At 35.4% G+C, this 22,684-nt stretch overlaps 1 protein-coding gene across 1 annotated transcript; it reads right to left on the bottom strand.

Annotated features, from left to right (window-relative positions):
* Positions 1 to 19,590: 19,590 nt before the first annotated feature.
* LOC145620405 (expansin-like A1) lies at positions 19,591 to 21,459 on the bottom strand. Its single transcript, XM_081675081.1, has 5 exons — positions 21,224 to 21,459; positions 20,966 to 21,075; positions 20,642 to 20,820; positions 20,258 to 20,390; positions 19,591 to 19,950 (listed from the first exon to the last, which is right to left on the bottom strand). Exons 1-5 carry the CDS (start codon positions 21,339 to 21,341, stop codon positions 19,705 to 19,707), a joined length of 786 nt encoding a protein of 261 aa, XP_081531207.1. The 5' UTR covers positions 21,342 to 21,459; the 3' UTR covers positions 19,591 to 19,704.
* Positions 21,460 to 22,684: the final 1,225 nt, after the last annotated feature.

The raw sequence follows: 22,684 nt of genomic DNA, 5'->3' as shown, positions 1-22,684 counted from the left end.
CTTCTCTTCTCCCTCTTTGATCTCCTTCTCCCTTTTCTCTTCTCTTTCATTTCCATCATCACCAAGACCACCACGAAGACCACCACGAAGACATGCAGCGGCACGAGCCACGAGGTTTGTGTTAATTGATTTTGTGATTTTTTGTGCTTAATTGATTTTTCGAAATTTATGGATTTAGTTGATTTCGAAAGTTTTGGGCTTAATTGATGTTGCATGTATAATTCATTTTCTGCGTTTGCTGGGTCACCTTGATTTTCTGGGTTTGATGATCTTCGAATGTTTTGGGTTAGGGGTTTTTTGGGTTTTGTTTTGTTAATTAAACGAATTTTCTGGGTTAATTAATTATTCTTGTTTTTTTTTTTTTTTTTTGTCGAGTAATTTTTTTTTTGTCAAGTAATTTTTTTCTTGTTTTGATGATCTTTGAAGGATTCTGGGTTTTTTGGGTTTTGTTTTGTTAATTAAACGAATTTTCTGGGTTAATTAATTTTTCTTGTTTTTTTTTTTTTTTTTTTTTTTTTTGTCGAGTAATTTTTTTTTGTCAAGTAATTTTTTCTTGTTTTGATGATCTTCGAAGGATTCTAGGTTTTTTGGGTTTTGATTTGTTAATTAAACGAATTTCTGGGTTTAATTAATTTTTCTGGTTTTTTTTTTTTTTTTTGTCAAGTAATTTTTTTTGTTTTAATTGATGCAGGTTAATTGATTTAGATCTTAATAACTCGAAGAATGAAGATGATCGAATATAAGTTGAAGAATCAAGATGTTGTATTGGGGTTTTTCATTTTAATGTTGTAATTTATTTTTTTGTATTATATTGTAATTTTTTTTTTTTTTGATTTATACGTTGTAATTTGTCATTTTGATGTTGTAATTTTTTTTTTGATTATATGTTGTAATTTTTTCGAATATAATGAATAAAATTGGTCAATTATATTTAAATTTGATGTTATTATTTTTTTTTTTGAGTTAATTGGTCCATTATATTTAAAGTGAAAAAGACCAAAAAAAAAATATATATATATAAAATGTCTGCCATCCCCCTAAAAATAAAAACCGCCAAATATAATTGCCACCGGTTAACCGGTGGCAATTATTTATTTTGCCACCGGTTTTGAACCGGTGGCCTTTTGTTCAAGGATTTGCCACCCCCCAACTGACCACCGGTTCAAAACCGATGGCATAGGGGGGTTTTGAACCGGTGGCCAACTAGTATTTTCGTCTAGTGGAACCTCGCCTGGGAGATAAGCTTCAGCAATGGCTAACTTCGGCTCGGATGCAATTTGGTTCGGCTGAACCTCATTCGTCTCAGCTGAACCTCCTTCTAGTGGCGGAGTTGCGAGCCTTGAAGCTTGTGATATAGACCTCGGCAATTTGACGAGGACAAGATCTTTAGCTTTAGTATTTACTTATTCTGGATTTATGTTGGTGGCTTTTAATAAATCCATAGATTAATTAATGCCACCACCTAATGCCTTCGTGCATATCGAGGCACAATGAACAAAGTTTGTTCCACTTAAATTACAGTATACTTTGACTTGCCTTTTTCCACCATTTTCTTTGTTCAATTACAGTATGTGTTTGAGAAGGCACAATAATGGAGAAAATGAAGCAATTGTGTTTAGTAAATAATCAAAAGTGGAAATGAGTTTTGCCACCTTTGGCTAAGTGGTAGTTCGACAAAACTACTCATATACCTCACTTCAGCTTTTAGCAAGGCTTTAACTGAAGAAAGATACGACTGTTTAATGGACTTTGGGCTAAACTTACTGAAAATTTTGACCCATTTTCGTGATAGAACACGGTAGCCATGAATTAGTGGATTTTCATGGGTAGTAGAACTCGTCTCCCCACAGACGGCGCCAAATTGTTTCGGCAAAAAATGAGCTAACCGGACCTCGGAGGGGTGCCTGAGAACCTCGAATTTGGGTCTTGAATGAACCTGCAAAATGAACCCCGAGCCCCGGGGGTTGACCCCGGGGTGGAGCCTCCGACGCCCAAGTTAGTAGCCAAACAATGCATATTTTGAGAGGAGTTTAAGGGAGAGAGTGGATGAGTATGGTCATCTTAGATAATAAGAGTGACCTCCCTTTACCTTATGCCCTTTGAGGGGTATTTATAGGAGTACATGAGGGGGTTTGTGAGCCCTAAAAGTACATATGTGGGCCGTTGTAGGCCATATTGATGCATTTGACTTATTTGGGGCCTTTTAGACCTTTTTTATGCCCTTTGGGCTTATATGGGTAGAATTACCCAAGACTAAAATGGGTATGATCATTTTAGTACCCAAACAATAGATATATGTTTATTAGATTTTTCTAAATATTACCATTTATTGTAATTGTTATTCCTCTTAACTAAGATAAAATGATATGAAGTACGGAGTACAATGTATACTCCTAATTATTATTATTATTCTTAAAGCATTGTTAAAGCATTGTTATTATGTGTTAGACTTGCTTAGCTTGTATAGTCTTTTATAATTATTTCATATAGAATATCTATACTCATTTATATTTTTTGGATAACCATTTTTAAGATATTATTTGAGGATAAGATCGATATACATTAATAAAAGAATAAATACGAATAAGTATATATGTGAGAGTAAAAATGACTCCGTATTAAAATATACAAAAGGATAAAGGATAAACTCATATGATAAAAATAACTACTTCATTATAATGTTGGCCAAGCGTAATTTAAATAAATAATTGTTCCGCCCTTACCTACATATTTTGTTGTGGACAATACATCTAATCATCATTAAACATTGAAGAGACTAACTAACTAACAAACAAACCTAACAATTGAGATTTTATAATTCATTCACATACTATAAATGCACTTTTAGCAATGATTTTGTAGTCTTATGGATATATGTTTTGTTAATTCTTTTATTTTATTGTAAAAATTTATGAATTCAATTCATTATCTCAAAATATGTTAGAAATTATAAGTTAAATCATTCTATGTGAAAGCGTGTAATACAAATTCTTAATTTCACGTACGCTTAAACTCTTACTCATATTTATGGATACTCAATTTTTACTCACTCGCAATTTTTGTATCCACGTTTTATACTCCACATGTGAAGCACATACTTTTTATATAATTAAATTCATTTTACATACTCAAAATAGAAATTGATTTAAACACATCTTTTATAATTACTATTGTTGTTAAGATAAAAAAGAAAGGCACTTTAAAAATTAAAATTAAAGGGTAGGTGTGACACACCCATACAAAATGAAGAGAAAGTGACAAAACATAAGGCAACGTGTGGGTGAACAATTTATTAAATTTGATGAAAATAAAAATACTTAATTAAATTGGACCCCCTAAAAACTAGTTTGTACTCACAAATGTTGGTTTATAATTGGGTCAAATGATAGTGTAATAAGCCCCCACCCAAAAAAAAAGTGTTTATCCACACACAAAAGCAAGGCTTCAACGCAAGTTACCTCTTTCTATCTTTGTTTGTAATTTTGAATAAGCTTAGCTTTTTTTAAGGCACCTTTAATTAGTGCAGCAGCAGCAGCATACAGAGCAGTTGGTTAGCTGCTGATCGATCAGTGTGTTTCTCGTTTAGCTGCTGCTGCTGCTGCTGCTGCTATTGCCTTTTGTTAACGTAAACCACTCTTCCTTTTCTATCCAATTCTATGTGACTCCTTATATCATACTACGTACGTTTTAATAAAAGTTATGACTTTATTTTACTCTCTTGATAAGAGTAAGTTATACTCTTATCCAAAATTGGTTTTACACAAATAAAGTAGTATTAGCCGAATGATAAGGAAAGAATATTTTGACCTTGAGACCAGAGGCCAGGTTTAATCCCCGACCCCTTATGAGTACTTTGAGGTTAAGAATTCCCTTATCTTTCTCACTCATTCTCAAAGTATAGTATTTAACTAGCTTGCTGATTTGTTAGTGTGACATATTGGGTTGACTTGTGAATCTATGAGAGGTTTTAGATTGTACTTCCCCCGACCTGTTTCTTATTATAAATGGATAAAAATGATGATCTCTTTAATTTTAAAGCACTTGTAACATTTTACTTCCCCTGGCCTGTTTCTTATTATAAATGGATAAAATAATGATCCCTTCATTTTTAAAGTACTCTCGATGTTAAAAACCTGCGTATGAGTTAGGACTAGCTAAGTAGCTATCCACATTGAAGAAATACATACATGAAAAATAAAGGTTAAAATTTAAGACCGATGACGTAGCTAGTTTTCCTATTGATTATCAATTGATTATAGAATGAAATCCTACAAAGGTTAAATGATCATTTTCTTCTTTGATGTGGATGTGGGTGTGTGTACTCAACCTAGTGAGTTAATTAATCAAATTTATACACGAATAAGAAAAGATACTAAATGTACTAAATAAAAAGGAACATCCTAAATGAAAATGTAAAAATATTTTAGGAACAGAGGGTGTAGTATTTATAACTACAAGCTAGCTGAGAGTAGTGATTAATTAGTACAAGTAGGAATTAAAGTTGAGGTAGCAAAGTGGATTAATACGTCATGGCGTATAAATGATTTGTGATGATTATCGGGAATTCATCGACTTCAGCTTTATCATTAACTGATGGTTCCCAAGACAAGTTTGATATGGACAATTCTGTGTGGCAGTAGATATATTATTATTATCATTACTCATTAATTGTTTTCTGCATCTTATTTTAAATCTCTTCCTTTCCTACTTTACTAGGTGTAGACATCCATTTGTGTCTCCCCAAAACCAAACCCAGTGATGAATGTTTTTCACGTCGAACCATTATCGAATAAGGTGAAAGTGGTTGAAAGTCAAGTGTTGCGGTTTAGTTTTATTAAAATTCTCTTCTCTCTGTTTTTGAAAATAACTCTATTTATTTGAAAATAGCCAAACCGGTTTAGTTTGGTCCATGATTAAGGTCCAATAATAGTGTAGTTGGATGGAGCTTGAAAAGACCTTTCCAACGATATATTATAAGCCCAATTCCGATGAAATATTGAGGAAGTTATGGCCAATATACTAAACTGGGCCCGGTTAATTATTTAAATACGGCCCAATGATCTAGAGGAGGGCCTGATGTTAATTATTATTCCTAAAATTATTAGGATTAATTATAATTTCCTAGAAGTTTCTAGGAGATTCTTTTTAATTCTAATATTATTAGATTTAATAATTAATTATTTTAAAATAGACTTTATTTGGAGTAAAATATTATTTTGTTATCTTAAAAATACGTATTTTATCTTCTGTACAGATTCCGTAGATCAAGTTGATTAAAGATCGGATTCCGCGTGAAGAAAACGCGTTAATACAGGTTGTCGCCAAACGACAAGTCTGTCGCCGCGCGACAGACCCTGTCGCGTCGCGACAGAGTCGATTCCTGGCGACAGCGTGTAGTTTTATTCCTTATCAAATTCTATGATTTTCCGGACTATTTTCATTATAAAAAGGGTCCGAATCCCTGTTTTCAGAATCAGGAATTCTCATCATCAATCATCAACTTTCATCAACTCTCATCTATTCTCCCAATTAATTCTCTCTATTCTCTCATCAAGAATTACTTAATTCTTATTTTTCTCTCTCTTTCTAAACTACCTTTTTACAAAACACAATATTCCACATTCACAAGACTTGGAATCTCTTAGCCAAGTTCGAAGTTGCCTTCGCCCTAGACGTGCAAGAGGTACGAGGCTTCAAAGTATGTAATCTTATTACTCTCTTTCAATGTAGAAAGCATGTTTATTAATGTTTAATTTCTAGTATCATGTTAGGATGCTTTTAATGCTTCCTAATATCATGTTAGGATGTTATTTTATGCTTTCTAGTATCATGTTTAGGATACCTTTACTTATTTCTAATATTATAATGTCATGTTAGTACCATGTTAGGTTTAAAGCTTTGATCTTTATTGTTTAGTGACATGCTAGGGTTTGTTATTAATCTTGTTAGTATCATGCCTAGGATCTTGCTATTATATTTAAGCTTTATTATATCATGTTATTATCATCATTATTGTTTATGATTTATTATTATGTTGCTTGATTTATTTTTTATTGTTATTGCTTGATCACACCTTTTATGATTGTTAAAGGGAATTTGTACTTGAAATCACGCTTAATAAGATTAATAATTTGGTTTAGGCTAATGTGATTTTAATTCAAGTGATCGCCAATAATAGTATTATTTGTGCATTGATATTCAACCAACATAGATTAAACATGGTAGGTTTAATATGATGTTTGTATGTTATTCGAAAAGCGCACATGAATACGAGCAGAACAAAGTAGAGGCCTATTTTATAGGGCGGGTCCTTTCTTTTGTAGATTGGATTCGTACCCTCATCCCCGGACCCTGTTTGGTTCAAGACCTTATGGAGTAGTTGATGGTCCTTTTGGATTGTCTTTTGGGTTTACAAGTTCCTAAAACTTGTTGGCGACTTTTTGCTCTTTTTCTTTCCCTTTGGAACGCCACCGTACTTTAGTGTATGATCACAGTGGGGTTCAAGTTTGGGGTTATCATGATGCTTGAAATATTCCCTACACTAGGTCCATCACTTTTTCTTTTTCATGCAATGTAAGCAAGATACTCCCCAATATTATCTTCTACTTGCTGATTTTACTAATCGGATCAAATCACATAAAACAAGTTCGGATAAACAAAATAAGGTAAACAAATAAACCTGTCCTTAGTTAGTAAAATATTATGTCCCTAGCTCTGTATAGTCACAATACTTACTATTTTTTAAAAAAAGATAAAGAGAAAGATGTTGATCAGGCTTCAATTCTTATAGATTTTTTGGCCCATTATTTGTAAGTTAGAAAGTGATCGAAAGGGTAAAGGATCACTCACCTTCAGAGTGTCTTTAATAGGGATTGAACCCTAACCTCAAGGTTTAGCACTTTTGCTACTTAACCAAACTTGATGTCGCAACACTTATATTTGTGTGTAGATTTAATGAGGCTAGTAGATAATACACGAAGGAGAACTATATGCCGATCTATTAAAACCCCAATTATTTATCTCTCATATGACTAATGTGAGACTCAACATCACTAGTAGGTATTAGAGTCGTTTTTTTTTTTTTTGAAAAAAAAAGGATGCATTCAATAAGTAATAGTTAAGTTACAAGCCAAACTTGGTGATATATCACCAGTCAAATGAGATGAGTTCTCAGCACAAAAGTTAAAGTCTTTCACATAAGTAGCATTACAAACAAGTGGTGGTTGACTCAAAATACAAATTTCATTCAATCTTTCCAAGTTGGCTCTTGCATCCTTTGCTAGTTCATCAGCCAGACAGTTGCTGCTCCTACTTTCAAAGAGCATATCCTGATGGAGCTCCATTCTGAGGTCCCTGCAATGAGTTAGTATGGAAGGAGCATTAGATACACAATCAATGGAGTTAACTTCCAGCACTGCTTGTTTAGCATCTGAGCAGATTAGCACATTGCTCCATCCCCTGGTTTTAACTAACATAAGAGCTAGCTCAATAGCTTTTAATTCAGCATCATGACTTGAAGGCAGGTACCCTCTCCAGGTTTGGCCCTCAATCCATTCACCTGAATTATCTCTACACACAACAGCACACCCAACCTCCTTGGTGGAGGGAAGAAAGGAAGCATCACAATTAATTTTGAAGAAGTTGGAGGGAGGAGGAAACCAGTGGCTTGGGATGGGCTCTTGGCTTTCAGAATTAGACCTCAAGGAGAAGTAGAATTCTGAAGCAGCCCAAATATACTGATTGATTGAAGATGAGAGGGGTGTGTTTGTGTTTGAGATTGACCAAGCATTTCGCCTTAGCCAAATGTTCCAAACTGCAAAACAGAATATGACATTCCAAGGAATCGACCATTTGGTGATTGTGTTATTTCTCAGATTGCTAGAGAGCCATTCAATCCATCCTAAGTCATTCCCAATGGTGAATGGGCAAGGAATCTTTTCCCAGAATTCTTTTGCTCTTACACATTCAATGAAGATGTGATTACAGTCTTCATCCTGGTCTGGGCAGAAGGAACATTTGGGGGAGGTGGCTGCTTTTCTAAGGTGCAAATTTTTTCTATGAGCTACGCGATCCCAAGCTAATAGCCACATAAATGACTTTATCTTAGGATGAGTACTTGCTCTCCAAATAAGGTCCCAGTTCATATCAGGAGAGATTAGATTGGCAGCTTCTTGAATAAACAATTTTGCTTTCTTAGAATCAAATTTGCCCTTGAAGGACCAGGTTGAGAAGTGAGTGTCTGGATTTTGAGAGAATGAAACAGATTGGATAAGGTCGAATAAATGATCAGAAATTTCAAAGGAAAGGAGTGTTTGTAACTGGCTTTTTGTGGATTGTTTAATTGCAGAAAGGGGAAGATGAATGGCATGGAGGTCAATAGGGCCCACCAGGAAGTGCCTTAGAGGAAGATTAAGCAGCCACCTATCATCCCACAAGTCTATACTGGTCCCCTCCCCAACATTCCAAACAATGCTTGATTGGAAAATAGGCCAAGATTTTCCTATTCCTCTCCAAATGAAGGAACCCTTGTTGAATGAAGTGGGATTTTGTTTGGAATCAATGTAGATTTCTCTAATTAATTGAGCTGCCCAGCCTTTGTTATTATAGACTGACCAACATAATTTTGTTAGAGAGATTTTATTTAGCTCATCATGCTTCACAAAGCCCAGCCCACCTTGCTCTTTAGGCGTGCAAACCTTAGCCCACGAAACCTAACTTATTTTTCTTTTGTCCGAATTACTCCCCCACAGGAAATTTGAGCAGATTGAATCGAGTTGCTTGTTCATATACTGGGGAAACAGAATGCATTGCATGGAATACCTCAGGATGGACTGAAGGGAAGATTGAATAAGTAGTTGTCTTCCAGCTTTGGTTAGAGTATTACTCTTCCACGAAGCAAGCTTAGAGCCTAACTTATCAATCACCAACTGCAGGTTTCTTTTGGAAGGCTTCTTGGAAGATAGTGGAAATCCAAGGTACGTCCCTAAATCCGAAGTTGCTGTGATATTAAGTTGTTGCTCGAACTCATCAATCATTGATTGGGGGGTGTTAGGAGAAAAGAGAATGGAACTTTTTTGATCATTTATTTTTTGACCGGAAATTCTAAAGAAATGAGAAAGAGTTTTTGACATGGCATGAAGGGTTTTTTTGTTGGTTTGACCAAATAAAAGGACATCATCCGCAAATAGTAAGTGAGAAATGCTTGTTTTCCCAGCTCTAAATCGGAATGGACTCCAATGATTGATTGTACAGTCTTTATGGATTAGCCTCGAAAGGTATTCCATACAAATGATAAAGAGGTAAGGAGAGAGGGGGTCACCTTGTCTCAATCCTCTAGAGGGGTTAAAGGATTGATTAATAAGGATTGAGGAGGAAACCGTAGTGACACAACTCATGATAAGATCAATCGTTTCGATAGAAAAATTGAAATAGAGAAGGCAATGTCTAATGAAGGGCCATTCCAATCTATCGTAAGCTTTCTCAAGATCAATTTTTAGAGCGAAAAACCCTTTTCTCCCCTTTTTCTTTTTCCCCATGGAGTGGATAATTTCCGAAGCAATAATAAAATTTATTTCCGTACCACGTCCGGGTAGAAAACTATTCTGATTCGGGGAGATAATTGAATGAAGGTGGGGCCTAATTCGATTGACCAAAATTTTTGACACAAACTTGTAGCAACAATTGACAAGGCTGATAGGTCGAAAGCTTGAGATTTTTGTGGGATTTTGGATTTTTGGAATTAGACAAATAACCGTTTTATTTAAGTGATGGGGAACAGCTTTTGAGGCGAAAATTGAAGATATTAATTCGAAACATTCAGGATGAACTGTATCCCACATTTTTTGGAAGAAGATGGCGTGGAAACCATCTTCTCCAGGGGCTTTCAAAGGCCTAATGGAGAAGACAGCTTCCTTGAGTTCGGTGAGAGAAGGAAGGGCCGAGCAAGAGATAGCTTCAGTGGAGATAGGAGGAGAAGGAAGCTGAATATTTTCAGAAGTGAAAAGGGATTGGAAATGATGGATTATATGATCATGAATTTGGAGGGGCTCGACAATCCATTCCCCCACCTCATTTTTAAGAGCCGAAATTTTATTACGTTTTTTACGGATAGTTGAAGAGAGATGGAAAAATTTAGTATTTCTATCTCCGTTTATTAACCAATCCGTTCGGGCCCTAGCAGCCCAAAACATTTCCTCCTGCTCTAAAAGACGATTTAAATCATCATTTAATGAATTTTCCAGATCAAAAAAGAAAGCATTGAGGGGGTTATTTTGGAAGGCCAATTGAGCCCCCTCAATTCTTGCTTTTATTCTCCTAATTTTCTTTTGGATCGAGCCAACATGAATGGCAGCCCAATTAGAAAGAGAGATGGCCAATTCATTAAGTTTATAAGGCAAGGAGGAATGGATCACAACCCACTCATTTGTAACAAAGGGTTGAAACTCCGGTTCAGACAACCACATGGGCTCAAAACGAAACGGTTTCTGACCCGGAGTATCAATCCGTTTTTCAAAGAGTAAAATAAGAGGGTTGTGATCCGAGGACATTCTTGGCAAATTTTGAACAATCGATTCTTGAAATGATTGGATCCAAGAAGGGGTTGCCCAAAATCTATCAAGTCTTTCGAAAATAGGAGAGTTTCTCCTTTTGTTGAACCAAGTAAATTTATGACCCGTATACCCGAGATCAATTAAATTACATTTGTCCATAGTTTCCTTATATGCTTGCATTTGAGCTATGGGATGTGGATTTCCACCCCATTTCTCGTGAGCAAAAGCAATCTCATTAAAGTCGCCACAAACTAACCAAGGGAGGGAAATATGAGGCGCTAAATTTAAAAGATCATCCCATAATTCTAGTCTAGCTTTAAAACATGTACTTGCATAAATAACCGAAATAAAAAATGGGTGTTTGTTTTGTACCTGAACTACGGCGTGAATGAAACGCCTATCTTTTGAAACAGTGGTGATGTTATTCACCCCGCTATTCTAGAGGATCAGAATTCCTCCTGACAGCCCAACAGGATCGACTACTTTGAAGGAATTGAATGGCAGATTGCGAATTATCTCCTCCACCCCTGATTTTTTCACCTTTGTTTCGGTAAGGATCACTATCTCCGGATCGTGGTCCCTAAGCAGTTGCCGGAAATTCTTTTTGAACCCCCGACGAGCGATCCCCCTAGCATTCCAAAGGAGCATTGACATCCCGGGTTTCATGGCAGGGTATTTCGTCATCTCCACCTTCGTCTCGAAGGCGGCGTCGTTGTCTAGAGTCACATACTGATCGGAGTAATGACTGTTCTCGAGGGTGTTTTTCTTCACCTTGATACCCGACATTTCGATGTTGGAGTTTTTCTTCTTCCCCCACCCACAATGGAGTTGGATCTGGGTCGCCTCCCGAACAAGATGAAGCCACTTCACATTGTTTGTTCCGTTTACGGACTGAACCACTAGCCAATCTTCGGTAATCGACAGCGCCAATCTTTCTTTGGGAAGCACGAGCTCCGGATCGGCTAGCAATTGAAGTTCCCAAGGCATGACCATCCCGGAGAACACTTTCTGCAATTCGTTGATCCACCACTTGAGCAGGATCCCCAACGGCTCGCACATCAGGGTGACATCTGCTATGGATGGCACGTGCGCCGGTACTAGGACTCGCGGGTCGGATGGGTCCCCGATTTTCAGATTGGTGAACATCGGAGCAATTCCCGCTGGGTCTAGCAAGATTTGTCTCACCACCCCCGGCGTCAGAGTATGCCAATTTCCTAGAATATCCTGCACAATGAAGGATTGCAGGTTGATTAGCGATTCTGCTACAGAGAATTTGGGTTTGGTCCAAGTGATGAGGTTTCTCTCCGGCGATTGTTTCACGGTGACGAGGCTGTGCTTTGGGTTGTGGCGCTGAATTTGCTTGATCAGAGCGGCTGTTCTCTCGTTCTTTTTGGTTTTTTCCATTTTCTGGGTGATGGTTTGAAAGTTTCAAGATGAGAGGGTTTTTTTGAGAAGAAGATAGAGTTAACTGGGTAAAAAGGAGTATGGGTTTTGAAATTTGAATAGTGCCGGTTATGGGGAAGGTGAGGGAGGTCTGGTTGAGAAGACATTGGAGAGGACAGGGCGATTTTAGGCGGCGTTGCTCAGCGAAGAAGCTGGAAAGAGCTTCGGGAAGGGTTAAAGATGGATTTTGGAAAGATTTTTTGTTCAGAAGGGTAAGGGTGGAGTCAGAGGGAATGAACTCTTTAGAGGCCCCACTCTCTTCATTTTCTAATTGCAACAATTGGAAGGAATTTGTCGTTTTTGTTGATGTTGTCTTATTTACAACCGAAGAAATGGGATTATTTTTCCGGGGGTCCCACATTTGCTCACATGGATATCCAGTGGATAATGGAGCCAAAAAATTACTTTTTTTTAGTAACAATCTGCCATTGCTCATTTGACGACGTCTGAGCAACATCTTTGCCTACGATTTTCCGGCCGCTTTTGGGTTGAACAACTTTGCTTGAGGTGGCCGCCGTAGCCAACTCCCCTTGATTGGATGGAATTGAACTATTAAGCTTGGAATTTCCTGTTTGCTTTTGCTGAATTTCCTTGTAGGAAATCCCCTGTTTTAAGTTTCCTAGCCAAATGTGGCTTTTCCTGGGCTGATCATCATTTATAAGAACAAGGATTCTGGCCATCCGCAGACAGTTGATGCCTCTAGAAGTATCTCTCTTTACGAAGGTACCAATGGAGTTTCCAATTTTTGTTAGCATAGCGTGATTGTTCAATTCCGCTGGAAGCTCGTTTAATTCGACCCAAATTGCTGTCTTATTCAGGGGCGCAAGAGACGGTTTGAATCCTGGCTTCCATTTTTCGACCGAGATAAATGTACCGTTTAGGAACCACGGTCCAGATTTGAGAATTCGATCAAAGTCCTCAATGAGGTTAAATTTGGTAATGAAGAATCCCTTTCCAATGGGGAAGGAGGATGCTTTTGCTTTTGGTTTCCACAGTTTGGTGATACTTTCAGTAAAGAATTCAGTTGAGAATGATTTCCCACAAGGTTTGGAAATGATTGAGGTTGACCAATCGTCACAAAGGGCCTCATATTCACTGGTTTCAATAGGGATGAACACTTCTTTTGAAGCATCAAAGGAATCAGGGGGGGTAGTGGCTGCAAGGGATGGGGAGAGTGGAGGTTGAGATTTGGATTTTACAACATCTAAAAAAGATAGAGTTGATGAAGGTTGAGGGGTAGGAGGAGGGAGGTGGTTTGTTGGTTGCAGCAGAGGAGACAGAGGGGGATTGGTGGAGGAAGAAGGTGTTGGAGGTTGTTGTTTAGAAGGGGTTGGGGACTCTCTCTCTAGCTTTCTCTCTCATGGTATTCGAAAAGCGTAACACACTAACTACCTAGGTATTAGAGTCGTAATTAGCAAAAAATTATATGGTTATGAGGATAAAGTTATGACAATGGATCACACATTCTCTATCATAATATACCAATAAAAAGAAAACACTATATATTGTAAAAGATTAACAAATATATAATTAGGCTTAACATAATAATGATATAGTCATCAGGATACAATTGGTAAGTGTAGATAATGAAATTTAATGCTAATCGATTTTTGTAACTTTTTTTTTTTTTTGGAAATTTTGTCAGAAAAAACCATTTATAACAACTCTTTTGTTGGAAAAAACCTTATAAATTTTTTTTTGCAATTAGAAACCAGATTGTAAATTTTTTTTGTTGAAGACAACCTAAGATCTCTAATCAGTCAATTAACCTCTAATTTCCCATTAATTCCTTCTAATTACTCTTAACTCTCACTTAACTATTTAATAATTAAGTTAATTAAAAAAAAAACAAAAACCACCTTCACCGCCAACAGCCACCAATTCCTTCTCCCTCTCCCGTGGCAGCAGGTAGCAGCCCCCTCCCCCATCCCCAGCTGCCGCCTGGAACCCCCCACCCCCGCCGACCAACCTCCACCAGCGAACCAACCTCCTCTCTTTCCCCTTTACAATCGCCACGACCTCCCTCCTAAACCCTAACCCAAAAATTCCACCCAATAGAGTGGCTATCCTCCATCCATGCCGCCTCAATTTTCTCTCTCCTCCACTAATCTTCTCTCTCGCTGCTCTGATCTCGTCTTCGTCATCAATCCTCGAGGTTTCATCTCTTTCTCTGTGATTTTCTCTCATTTTTTGTTGTTGAATTGCCTGAATTTGTTGTGAGATGTTGATTTTGCCATGGAATTGTTTGTCGGCAGTAGCAAATGGCACGATTAGAAAAGAATGGAAGAAATTTTTGGCTGGTCGCAGCAGGGGAGCTCGGCGGGCAACAACCAAGGTCGTGAACGCGGTGGTTGATTGGAGGTTGGTCACCAATGAGAGTGGAGGTTATAGGTGGCGGCTTGAATAGGAAGGGGGAAGGGGAAGGGGTGGCTAGCACTCTAGCAGGCTGGGTGGTGGTGGCCTGGTGGTGGTTTTTGTTTGTTTGTTTTTTTTAAAAAAAATATATGTATATTAATTTAATTATTAAATAGTTAAATGAGAGTTAAAAGTGTAATTAGAATAAATAAGAGAAATTAGAGGTTAATAATGTCAATTAGGGGTTTTTGATTGTCCTCAACAAAAAAAGTTTACAATCTGGTTTCTATTTGCCAAAAAAAATTTATAAGGTTTTTTCCAACAAAAAGGTTGTTATAAATGGTTTTTTCTGACAAAATTTCCTTTTTTTTTGATATTTATGGGAGATCCTTAAATAGTTGTAGTTCATTGTAGAACATCATAATACTACCCTCGTTACATATTATGTGCATGCAACGATTAGACATTTTCCCTCTCTGCTTTATGTCAAATCGTTGCACATAACCTGTAACGGAGGTACGAGCATTAATATGATATGGTAGAAATTGGTATGGTATTGAAAAAAGAGGTGAGATGAAATAGAGAGAATGAATGGAAGGTGCATATATATGAAAGAAAGTGAAAGTGAAAGTGATTAGAGAGAAGTGTAAGGGGATGGCAGTGAAACACGGGCAATTAATGTAGGGATGTAAATGACAATTGATTTGATAAGAGCATTGTTCATACTTCATGTATACACTTTCCCAAATCAAATCTGGCTACGTGTCATGTTTTAGGTGGACAATAGGAGAATGTCCGTCTATTTCAACTGACCGCTATTCCGCATCACACACTACACTACAAGCGCATCCTTCCTTTCCCTCGCTCTACTTTTTTGTATAAAATCTCAACTTTTTTTTTTACTTTTACCTATACTCTGTGTCTCCATTGCAATTTTAACTAGGGGTGTTTAAGAATCGGGTTGGATCGGGCCTATGCAAGAGGACGATAGATAAGAAAACTAAGGGCATCCACAATAAGAGGTTTGTTATTGGGTTTGTTGGAACAATTTTGAGATTTGTTGACAAACCTCTTATTGTGGGAAAAGCAAAATAAGGAACAGGTTTGTATATACAAACCAGTTCATTTGCTCCAAATGGCCCACTTTCTCCTTTTTTTTTTAAAAAAAATAAAATAAATCTTGTTAGAGTTTATTTTATTGTTTAGATAAATTTAATGAGTTGTAAGTAGGTCCCATACACCTTTGAAGAGGTTTTTATTGTTGATGGGGATGTTGATGAAAGGTTTGTCAAGTGTGGGGTTTGTATGATGATGATGTGGCAAGTAAACAAACTTCTTAGAGGTGTGTTCTATTGCTCATGCCTTAAGAGCTTGTTCTCTTCAATTCAGTTCAGTTCAGTTCAGTCAGTTTAATTCAATTCAGTTCAACTATTAATTTCCTTCTCTCATAAACAATTCATTTCAACTTCATATAGTTCAGTTGAGTTCAATTCAGTTTAGCTTCAGTCAGTTCAATTTAGTTCAGCTCAGTTCAATAATTTAGAACAAGTGCTAACACTATAAAATTACTCTGTAAAAAACATATTTTTTAAACAAGCATAATAAACACTAATTACAATATTTTACGCATAATTTTAATATTTAATATATTTTTTAGGTGAAATATTAATTAGTTATCTAACACTTTAAGGGTGCTCTTTAATAGAATCCTTTGATTATTTAAGAAAAATAAATTTATTTTGCGTAAATTTACCATCCTCCCTTCTTCTTTCTTCGTTCTTGATTACGGAGTAATTTTTTATTAGTTGAGCTAAAGACTTAGGGCCTGTTCTGATTGACTAAACTGATCTGAACTGAACTTATTGGAACTGAACTGAACTGAATATTTTATGAGAGAAGGAAATTAAAAATTGAACTGAACTGAACTTAGGCCCTGTTCTCTTACGTTGAAGTTCAGTTCAGCTCAGTTCAGTTCAATTCAGCTCCTGATTTCCTTCTCTTATAAAATATTCATTTCAGTTCAATTCAGCTCCTGATTTCCTTCTCTTATAAAATATTCATTTCAGTTCAGTTCAGTTCAGTTCAGTTCAGTTCAGCTCAGTTTAGATTAGTTCAGCCGAGTTCAGTCAATGAGAACAGACCCTTATTTAATCTGAAGAGAACATGCCTTAAAGTGTTAAACTCACAAATAAACATACTTTGATGTTTTATTTGAATTATTTTAATTTTCATCTATAAATTATAACTTTTTATTCGTTATCTATAAATGTAATCGGAGTAACATAATCAATTTTCAGTTTTTTATTTTTTTCTTTTTATTTTTTTTATATTCAAACAACCTATCAAAAATGTCTAAGGGGGTAAAAAAAACAACGAATAATTTCACACACCGGTAAAACCTCATTGACAATTACAGTAAAAACCAAAGAAAATGTAAGGAAGTAGGGAATAGGCTTAGGCTACGGCAGCTGAAGGAATAGGGGAAGTTTGCATAGAACGGCGCAATGATTACGGGTTGGTTGGTTGTGGCCTGCGTGCATTAATCCTTTTATATGTCTATTCATCTTCCTTTTTCCGGTTACTCTGATTTTATTACCATCACTCTCATCACCCCTTCTCTTTCCCTCCCTTTCATTTCGCTTCCTATACTCTCTCTAAGTACTCCTCAATTTTATGGCATCGAGGCGCATTTCTTCCTGTTAGATTTGGACACGCTTAGCTTAGCTTCGCTTATTTTTAAGAAGCACAAAATCATTTACGTTAGAGTGGTATTTCATGCAATTAGCACCTAATGTGACACAAATGCCACCCTTTGCACACACAACTCTAACGTACAACCTTGCTCCATGCCTACCGAGTTGTTGTGTCTTTATAACCTTTCAATAGGCTATGTACTAATGACTAATGTACCCATTGTCCGAACACAAACTTTAATTATGTTACTATAATAATTAAATAATAAGATCTATTAAACTTATGTGTCCATGGACATCCGTTAAAAAAGTCCATTATTAAGTACAATGTTAAAAAGTAGGAACTTCAAATACAATTCAAGTCGGCTATAACACTAGTCTATGTTGCCTTTTTTTTTTTTTCAATTGAACATGGATGGCTAGATAAATTGATAAAGACTAGATTTTATTCATTCACAAAGTGGATGACTATCTTAGAAATTTTCCTCGAATACTAACAAAGCCAAAGTAGATTTGTTTCCAAGCAAAGGCAAAATCTTGCCCACATAGCTTCATTTTCGCATGTTTAACAGGTGTTTTACTTTGAAGGTGGGGATGTTATAAGTATGGGCTATTATATTAGTCCTACACTGCATTACTAGCTGGTGCTACTCGTTTTGCTTCTATTTCCCAATGACTTATCTAGCTAGCTCCTTTCAATTTCACTGTAATGCCCTACTATACACTGATTTTTGTTATAATAATTGGTAAGAAAAGTCAATTTTAAGATTTGGTACCACATATACACGTATAACACAGCTAGTTCTTGCTTACACCAATGCCCATCGGTACAAGCATATACGACATAGTGTCATTACATACAATTCGATTGTTTTATTGAAATATTTGTTACATACATGTATTGATTCTTGATATATCAAATTTATTTATGTGAATATGTAACATATTTTATCATAGTAAACAAAGAGCTAAATAACTCGACATCATTATCAGCTAAGTAAATAACGGGATATATTCAAATTTACTCAAAGTCGAAAACCTGCAAGAAAAAGGGCATGTTGAGACCATATTAGTCACATATGACATTTGATACAAAAATAAGCAAAGATATACGACAGTTTGGAGGCAAAAAATAATGGTAAAAGAAACAAAGAAACAGGGAAATTGATGGAAGTGTGTTGGTTGCTTAATAGAGTAGTGAACATGTTGTTCCCCTCTTCGTCGTCAACCTCAATGTCGTTAAGAGGGGCCAGTCCCCCACACCAAAAGAATCTTCCCTTGAATTGAAAATGACCCTTTAATCTTGATTTTTGCATATACGATAACCTTCCCTTCTCACTTTTCATTTTCATTTTCATTTCATTTTCTACGCGTTAGTTGTTCTTTGGAATTACTATTCCCACTTGTTCCTCTTTATACAATTCAACTCTTTAGAACGTGGAGATCAATCGTTTATCTTGATGAAATCGAATACATGATTGCATATATATAAGGAGTTAAAGCAAAATAAACTAAATAAAGTCTAACATTAGTTTGTATTGATTGTCATGTAATTTTGTTTCATATAGCTAAATTAATATGATGTACGGAGTACTAATTTTGAATGTAGAGTTGTATATCTCATTACCCAAAAAATTATATCATGACTACCTCAATCTCATAAAGGATTAGGGATTTGTAATAATTACGTACAGACTCATAAAATTAGTTGACGATCTCATTATCCAAACTGTGATCTCGCACAAAGATGTGAAATTCATCTCTAAGGCTGGAAATTGGTAGAAAAACATCCTACATTGATAAGTTCATAACATTTGTTTTCATTCTTGTAAATGAATTGGATTTACACATTTTTAATGGTCTTTGTGGAGTATTGTACTCCTTTAAGATTAGTGGGCCACCGGCTCGTTAGGCCCATTTTCTACATTATGAAAACGGCCCACTATTTTTTTTTTTTTTTTTTTTTTTTTTTTGCATGAATAAAACCATTGTTCCTCAAATGAGTTGTTGTATTTCAAGTCTTTAGCATTTCTTTGCCTTTACAAGTTTACAACTTTGTTTTCTCTAGTAATGAATTAATAATCCATTTCTTTTCTTTTCCTATCAATAAATAGAAAAAAAAAAAAAAAATCCCCCATGTAACCCATTTTAAATAAAATACCAATAATTCTAGATGTTTATCGTCATGTTTGAGAGCTAGCTACTCCCTCCGTCTCTTTATTAATATCCACTTTCTATAATTTATTACTCACATAATATAAAGAAAGTGGACATTAATAAAGAGACGAAGAGAGTATTAGTTATAGCCTAGTTATTGTGTAAAACGATCAAAGTAGATGTTGGTATAACTTATTACGCGGTGAATTGTCAAACCCCTCCCCCCCCCCCCCCCCCCCCACGACGTAGCTCAAGAATCCACCCTCATCACTTTACACCACCTCTAATCATCTATCCCTTCACTTTCCTTTTGTTCAAATTAATGGTAAATATAGCGAATTAGTTTAAGTTTTGTATTCAAAGGGAAAATTCAGACGACATTCCTATATATCTTTTTTATTATTACATACAAATACTTATTTTAATTTTTTTGTAAATACAAACTTCTAGTTTTATTATTCTAAAATACATAGTTACATACAACTTATAGCTTTGTACATTTAAATTTATTTCCACTGTGTATCATCACAAGGAGAGCAATCCTCTTGAGCAATATCAGTGATTTGAACTTTTGTGTCATAAATAACACCGGGCTTCCAATCTGCTGGTAACACATTCTTGGCCCAAATATTTTTGCCATCGTAGCCCGATGTCACAACAAATCTGAACTGTAAAGGCCCACTTGGTGCCCTGCTTGTGTCCCACACAATTCCATGATTTCGGCTCATGAAAGTCCAATTTGGTGAACCAACCTATTATTTCATACACAAACACAAAATTAAAGTTTATTAAGGTATCATAATTGTGAACCAATCTATTATTTCACAAAAATTAAAGTTTATTAAATGTGAACAAACATTCTTAAAATGTGGGCTAATGTTTTTTGACATGCGAGTTCTATTTTCAAATTTTATATTTGCCTAAACCTCTCATTTATGGAGATATCCCTAGTTTGCAAATTAATAGGTTTATGGATGAAATTTCACTAAAGTCATTTAACTACTTCCTGATATGCTTGAAGAAATAGATGAAATAGTTTTCACAAGATGCAATGGTTACCTGAGCAACGTCGATTGCTAAGATTTCTGTTTGACCACCTTGGTAGAGAATTTTAATTGCCAAGTAACCAGGATTATGGCTAGACTCATCAACTTGAATAGCCAAATTTTGACCTTTATAATCACACGGGATCCTGTTATGCATACGTAAAATGATGTAAGATTAATTTTAACCTTAATACTTTCTAGTTTCTACTACATACTTAAGATTAGCTTAGATAATGTTCACCACAATCATGTTATTGCATTTGAAAATCATCAATATTGAAAAAACATATTCTTTCACACTTGTATTTGTTTTCAATGTATCATTTCACATTCATAAATATATTCGAAGTATATATTATGTAAGCAAGATGACATAAAATTAGTTGGAAAATTTAACCTTTTATATTCCACGTCAGTAATTCCAAGCTTCTCAACATCTAGGGCCTTTCCGGGGTTGGCCATGGCTTTGAAAGCTCGATTGCTTAGAACGAAATCATTTTTGTTATTTGTATTCAAATCAGTCAATATCACTTTAGTCCCTGCCTTACTACACAGATTACTATCCTTGCATCTTATCTGCCATAACAAATACGAGTATATCTTATTAAGTATGGTACTAAAACATACTTGCACCAACGTCCATCTAAATTTAGTTGTCACACTACTATTTTAAACAACACGAACACTATCAACGTGGTAGTTAATTCCGGGCCGAATATACCTGAAAGCATGCACCACAGCCAGCACCATCATTATACAATTTAGAAACACCAGCTGCAAGAAATCCCTTGTTTAAGTTCAATGCCAAAGAACCATACCCACATGCTCCAGCTGCATCAAATTAACAAATTGATGAAAACCCACTTAAATATTATGATCAAATATCATCTGTTTTATCCTCAGATTTTTCTAATTACATCCAATTCAATCAAAATCCAATATTAAAAAATTAATAAAAACAGGGGAGATATTTATTTACATGAAAGTGGTGAATCATTGTAGAAAAAAGCAGCCTTTGATCGATGAACACAACGATCACAAGCTGTTACGCATGATACAAACATCATTATAATTATGAAGACGGCAAATTTCCCCATATTTGATTCTTTTCCCTAAAAAAATTAATTTTGTGGAATATATTGAATTGGGTTAGATATTATTGATTTAATTCTCACATATATATAGAAGTCTATTATAACTTAGAAAATAATTGTAAATTAAGAAAAAAAAATTGGTGTACAGGTAAGCAAAAAGAGGGAAAAAAATGAGATATAAATAATGAGGTAAGTTTGTTGTGGGGGTGAAGGAAAAAGACAGGGGAAATTGTGCAAACGCGGAAAAATGGCGGCGAAAAAAGGAAAAAAAAAATGAGGAGGATGAAAGTGAGTGAATGTGTAAAACAGGGCACTTAGTTACTGGTTTTTGTTTGTGGCCATTATCTTATGTGCTGTCTTGACTATTGACAATTACCCAATATTTCATTGGTTTTATATTGAATGATTATGATATTTTTATGATTTAGTGATTTTGTTATTGGAGTATTAACTTGTTATATAAGGGCATGTGTAATCCTACTTAATTACTTGTATCATCATGTTTTATTTTATTATGAGATGGGTGTAAATTAATGTTTGCTAATAGTGATGAATGTTCTATTGATTTAAATTAATGTTCACTCATAGTGATGAATTTGTAATGTTCATGTTAAAGATTTTCTATTGTTTAAAGTTGGTGTTACTTTCTTTACTTTTCTATTATTAAACAGAAACACCTTATGATATGCGCCTTGTTTAGTAAAATATATGAGTAGTTGTAGAGGTGGTTGTTAGCTATTAGTTGTAATTAGTAACGATTAGCTAGGCGAAAAATTGTTTGCTGTCGAATGAGATATGATGTAATTCAATCAGTAGCGGATCTTGAATCAATAAATCGAGTTGCTTAAACTATAAATAATGCTGTAATAACATACTTAAAAGGTCAAAATGAAACGAAAGACAAAACATGCTTAAAAGTTGATTTTTAAGGTACTGCCATATTGATGATTGATAAGTAAAACAGAAGACAATCTATCCGTATAAGGCCCGGCTAATAGCCTTAATACTAATCATGATGATGAATCATAGATATTTCATGAATTGCTGAATTTGCATTTTTAGAACTTAGAAGTGACTTTAGTACATACTTCGTATTCAAGACATTAAAATGTTGCTCTAGTACTTTTAAAACTTCAGGATCAAGCATTGATAGTTTAGTTATTATGAAGCAAGCTAAAGTTACGCAACAAAATCGCTTGGCTTGATGTTTAGCAGTTAGCAAAGTACGAGTAATCTAGATGGGTGAGTTATATGTTTTCGTGCCTAAGGCATACGTACATATAATCAATAATCGACTATAAAGTATCATCATAATCTTACTATTGTCACTAATGTCACTTTTTAAA

This window comes from Chenopodium album, chromosome 27 (genome assembly GCF_948465745.1).
Source record: "Chenopodium album chromosome 27, dcCheAlbu1.1, whole genome shotgun sequence".
NCBI classification, from domain to species: domain Eukaryota; kingdom Viridiplantae; phylum Streptophyta; class Magnoliopsida; order Caryophyllales; family Amaranthaceae; genus Chenopodium; species Chenopodium album.
Note: the sequence above shows the minus strand (reverse complement) of the source record. Positions and strands in the feature narration are given on the sequence as shown.

Coding starts and splice junctions, on each gene's coding strand:
- LOC145620405 (XM_081675081.1), bottom strand. CDS start 21,341: ATGGGGAAATTTGCCGTCTTCATAATTATAATGATGTTTGTATCATGC. Junction 20,821..20,965: donor GCTGTGGTGCATGCTTTCAG/GTATATTCGGCC, acceptor TTGTTATGGCAG/ATAAGATGCAAGGATAGTAA. Junction 19,951..20,257: donor TAGCAATCGACGTTGCTCAG/GTAACCATTGCA, acceptor ATGAAATAATAG/GTTGGTTCACCAAATTGGAC.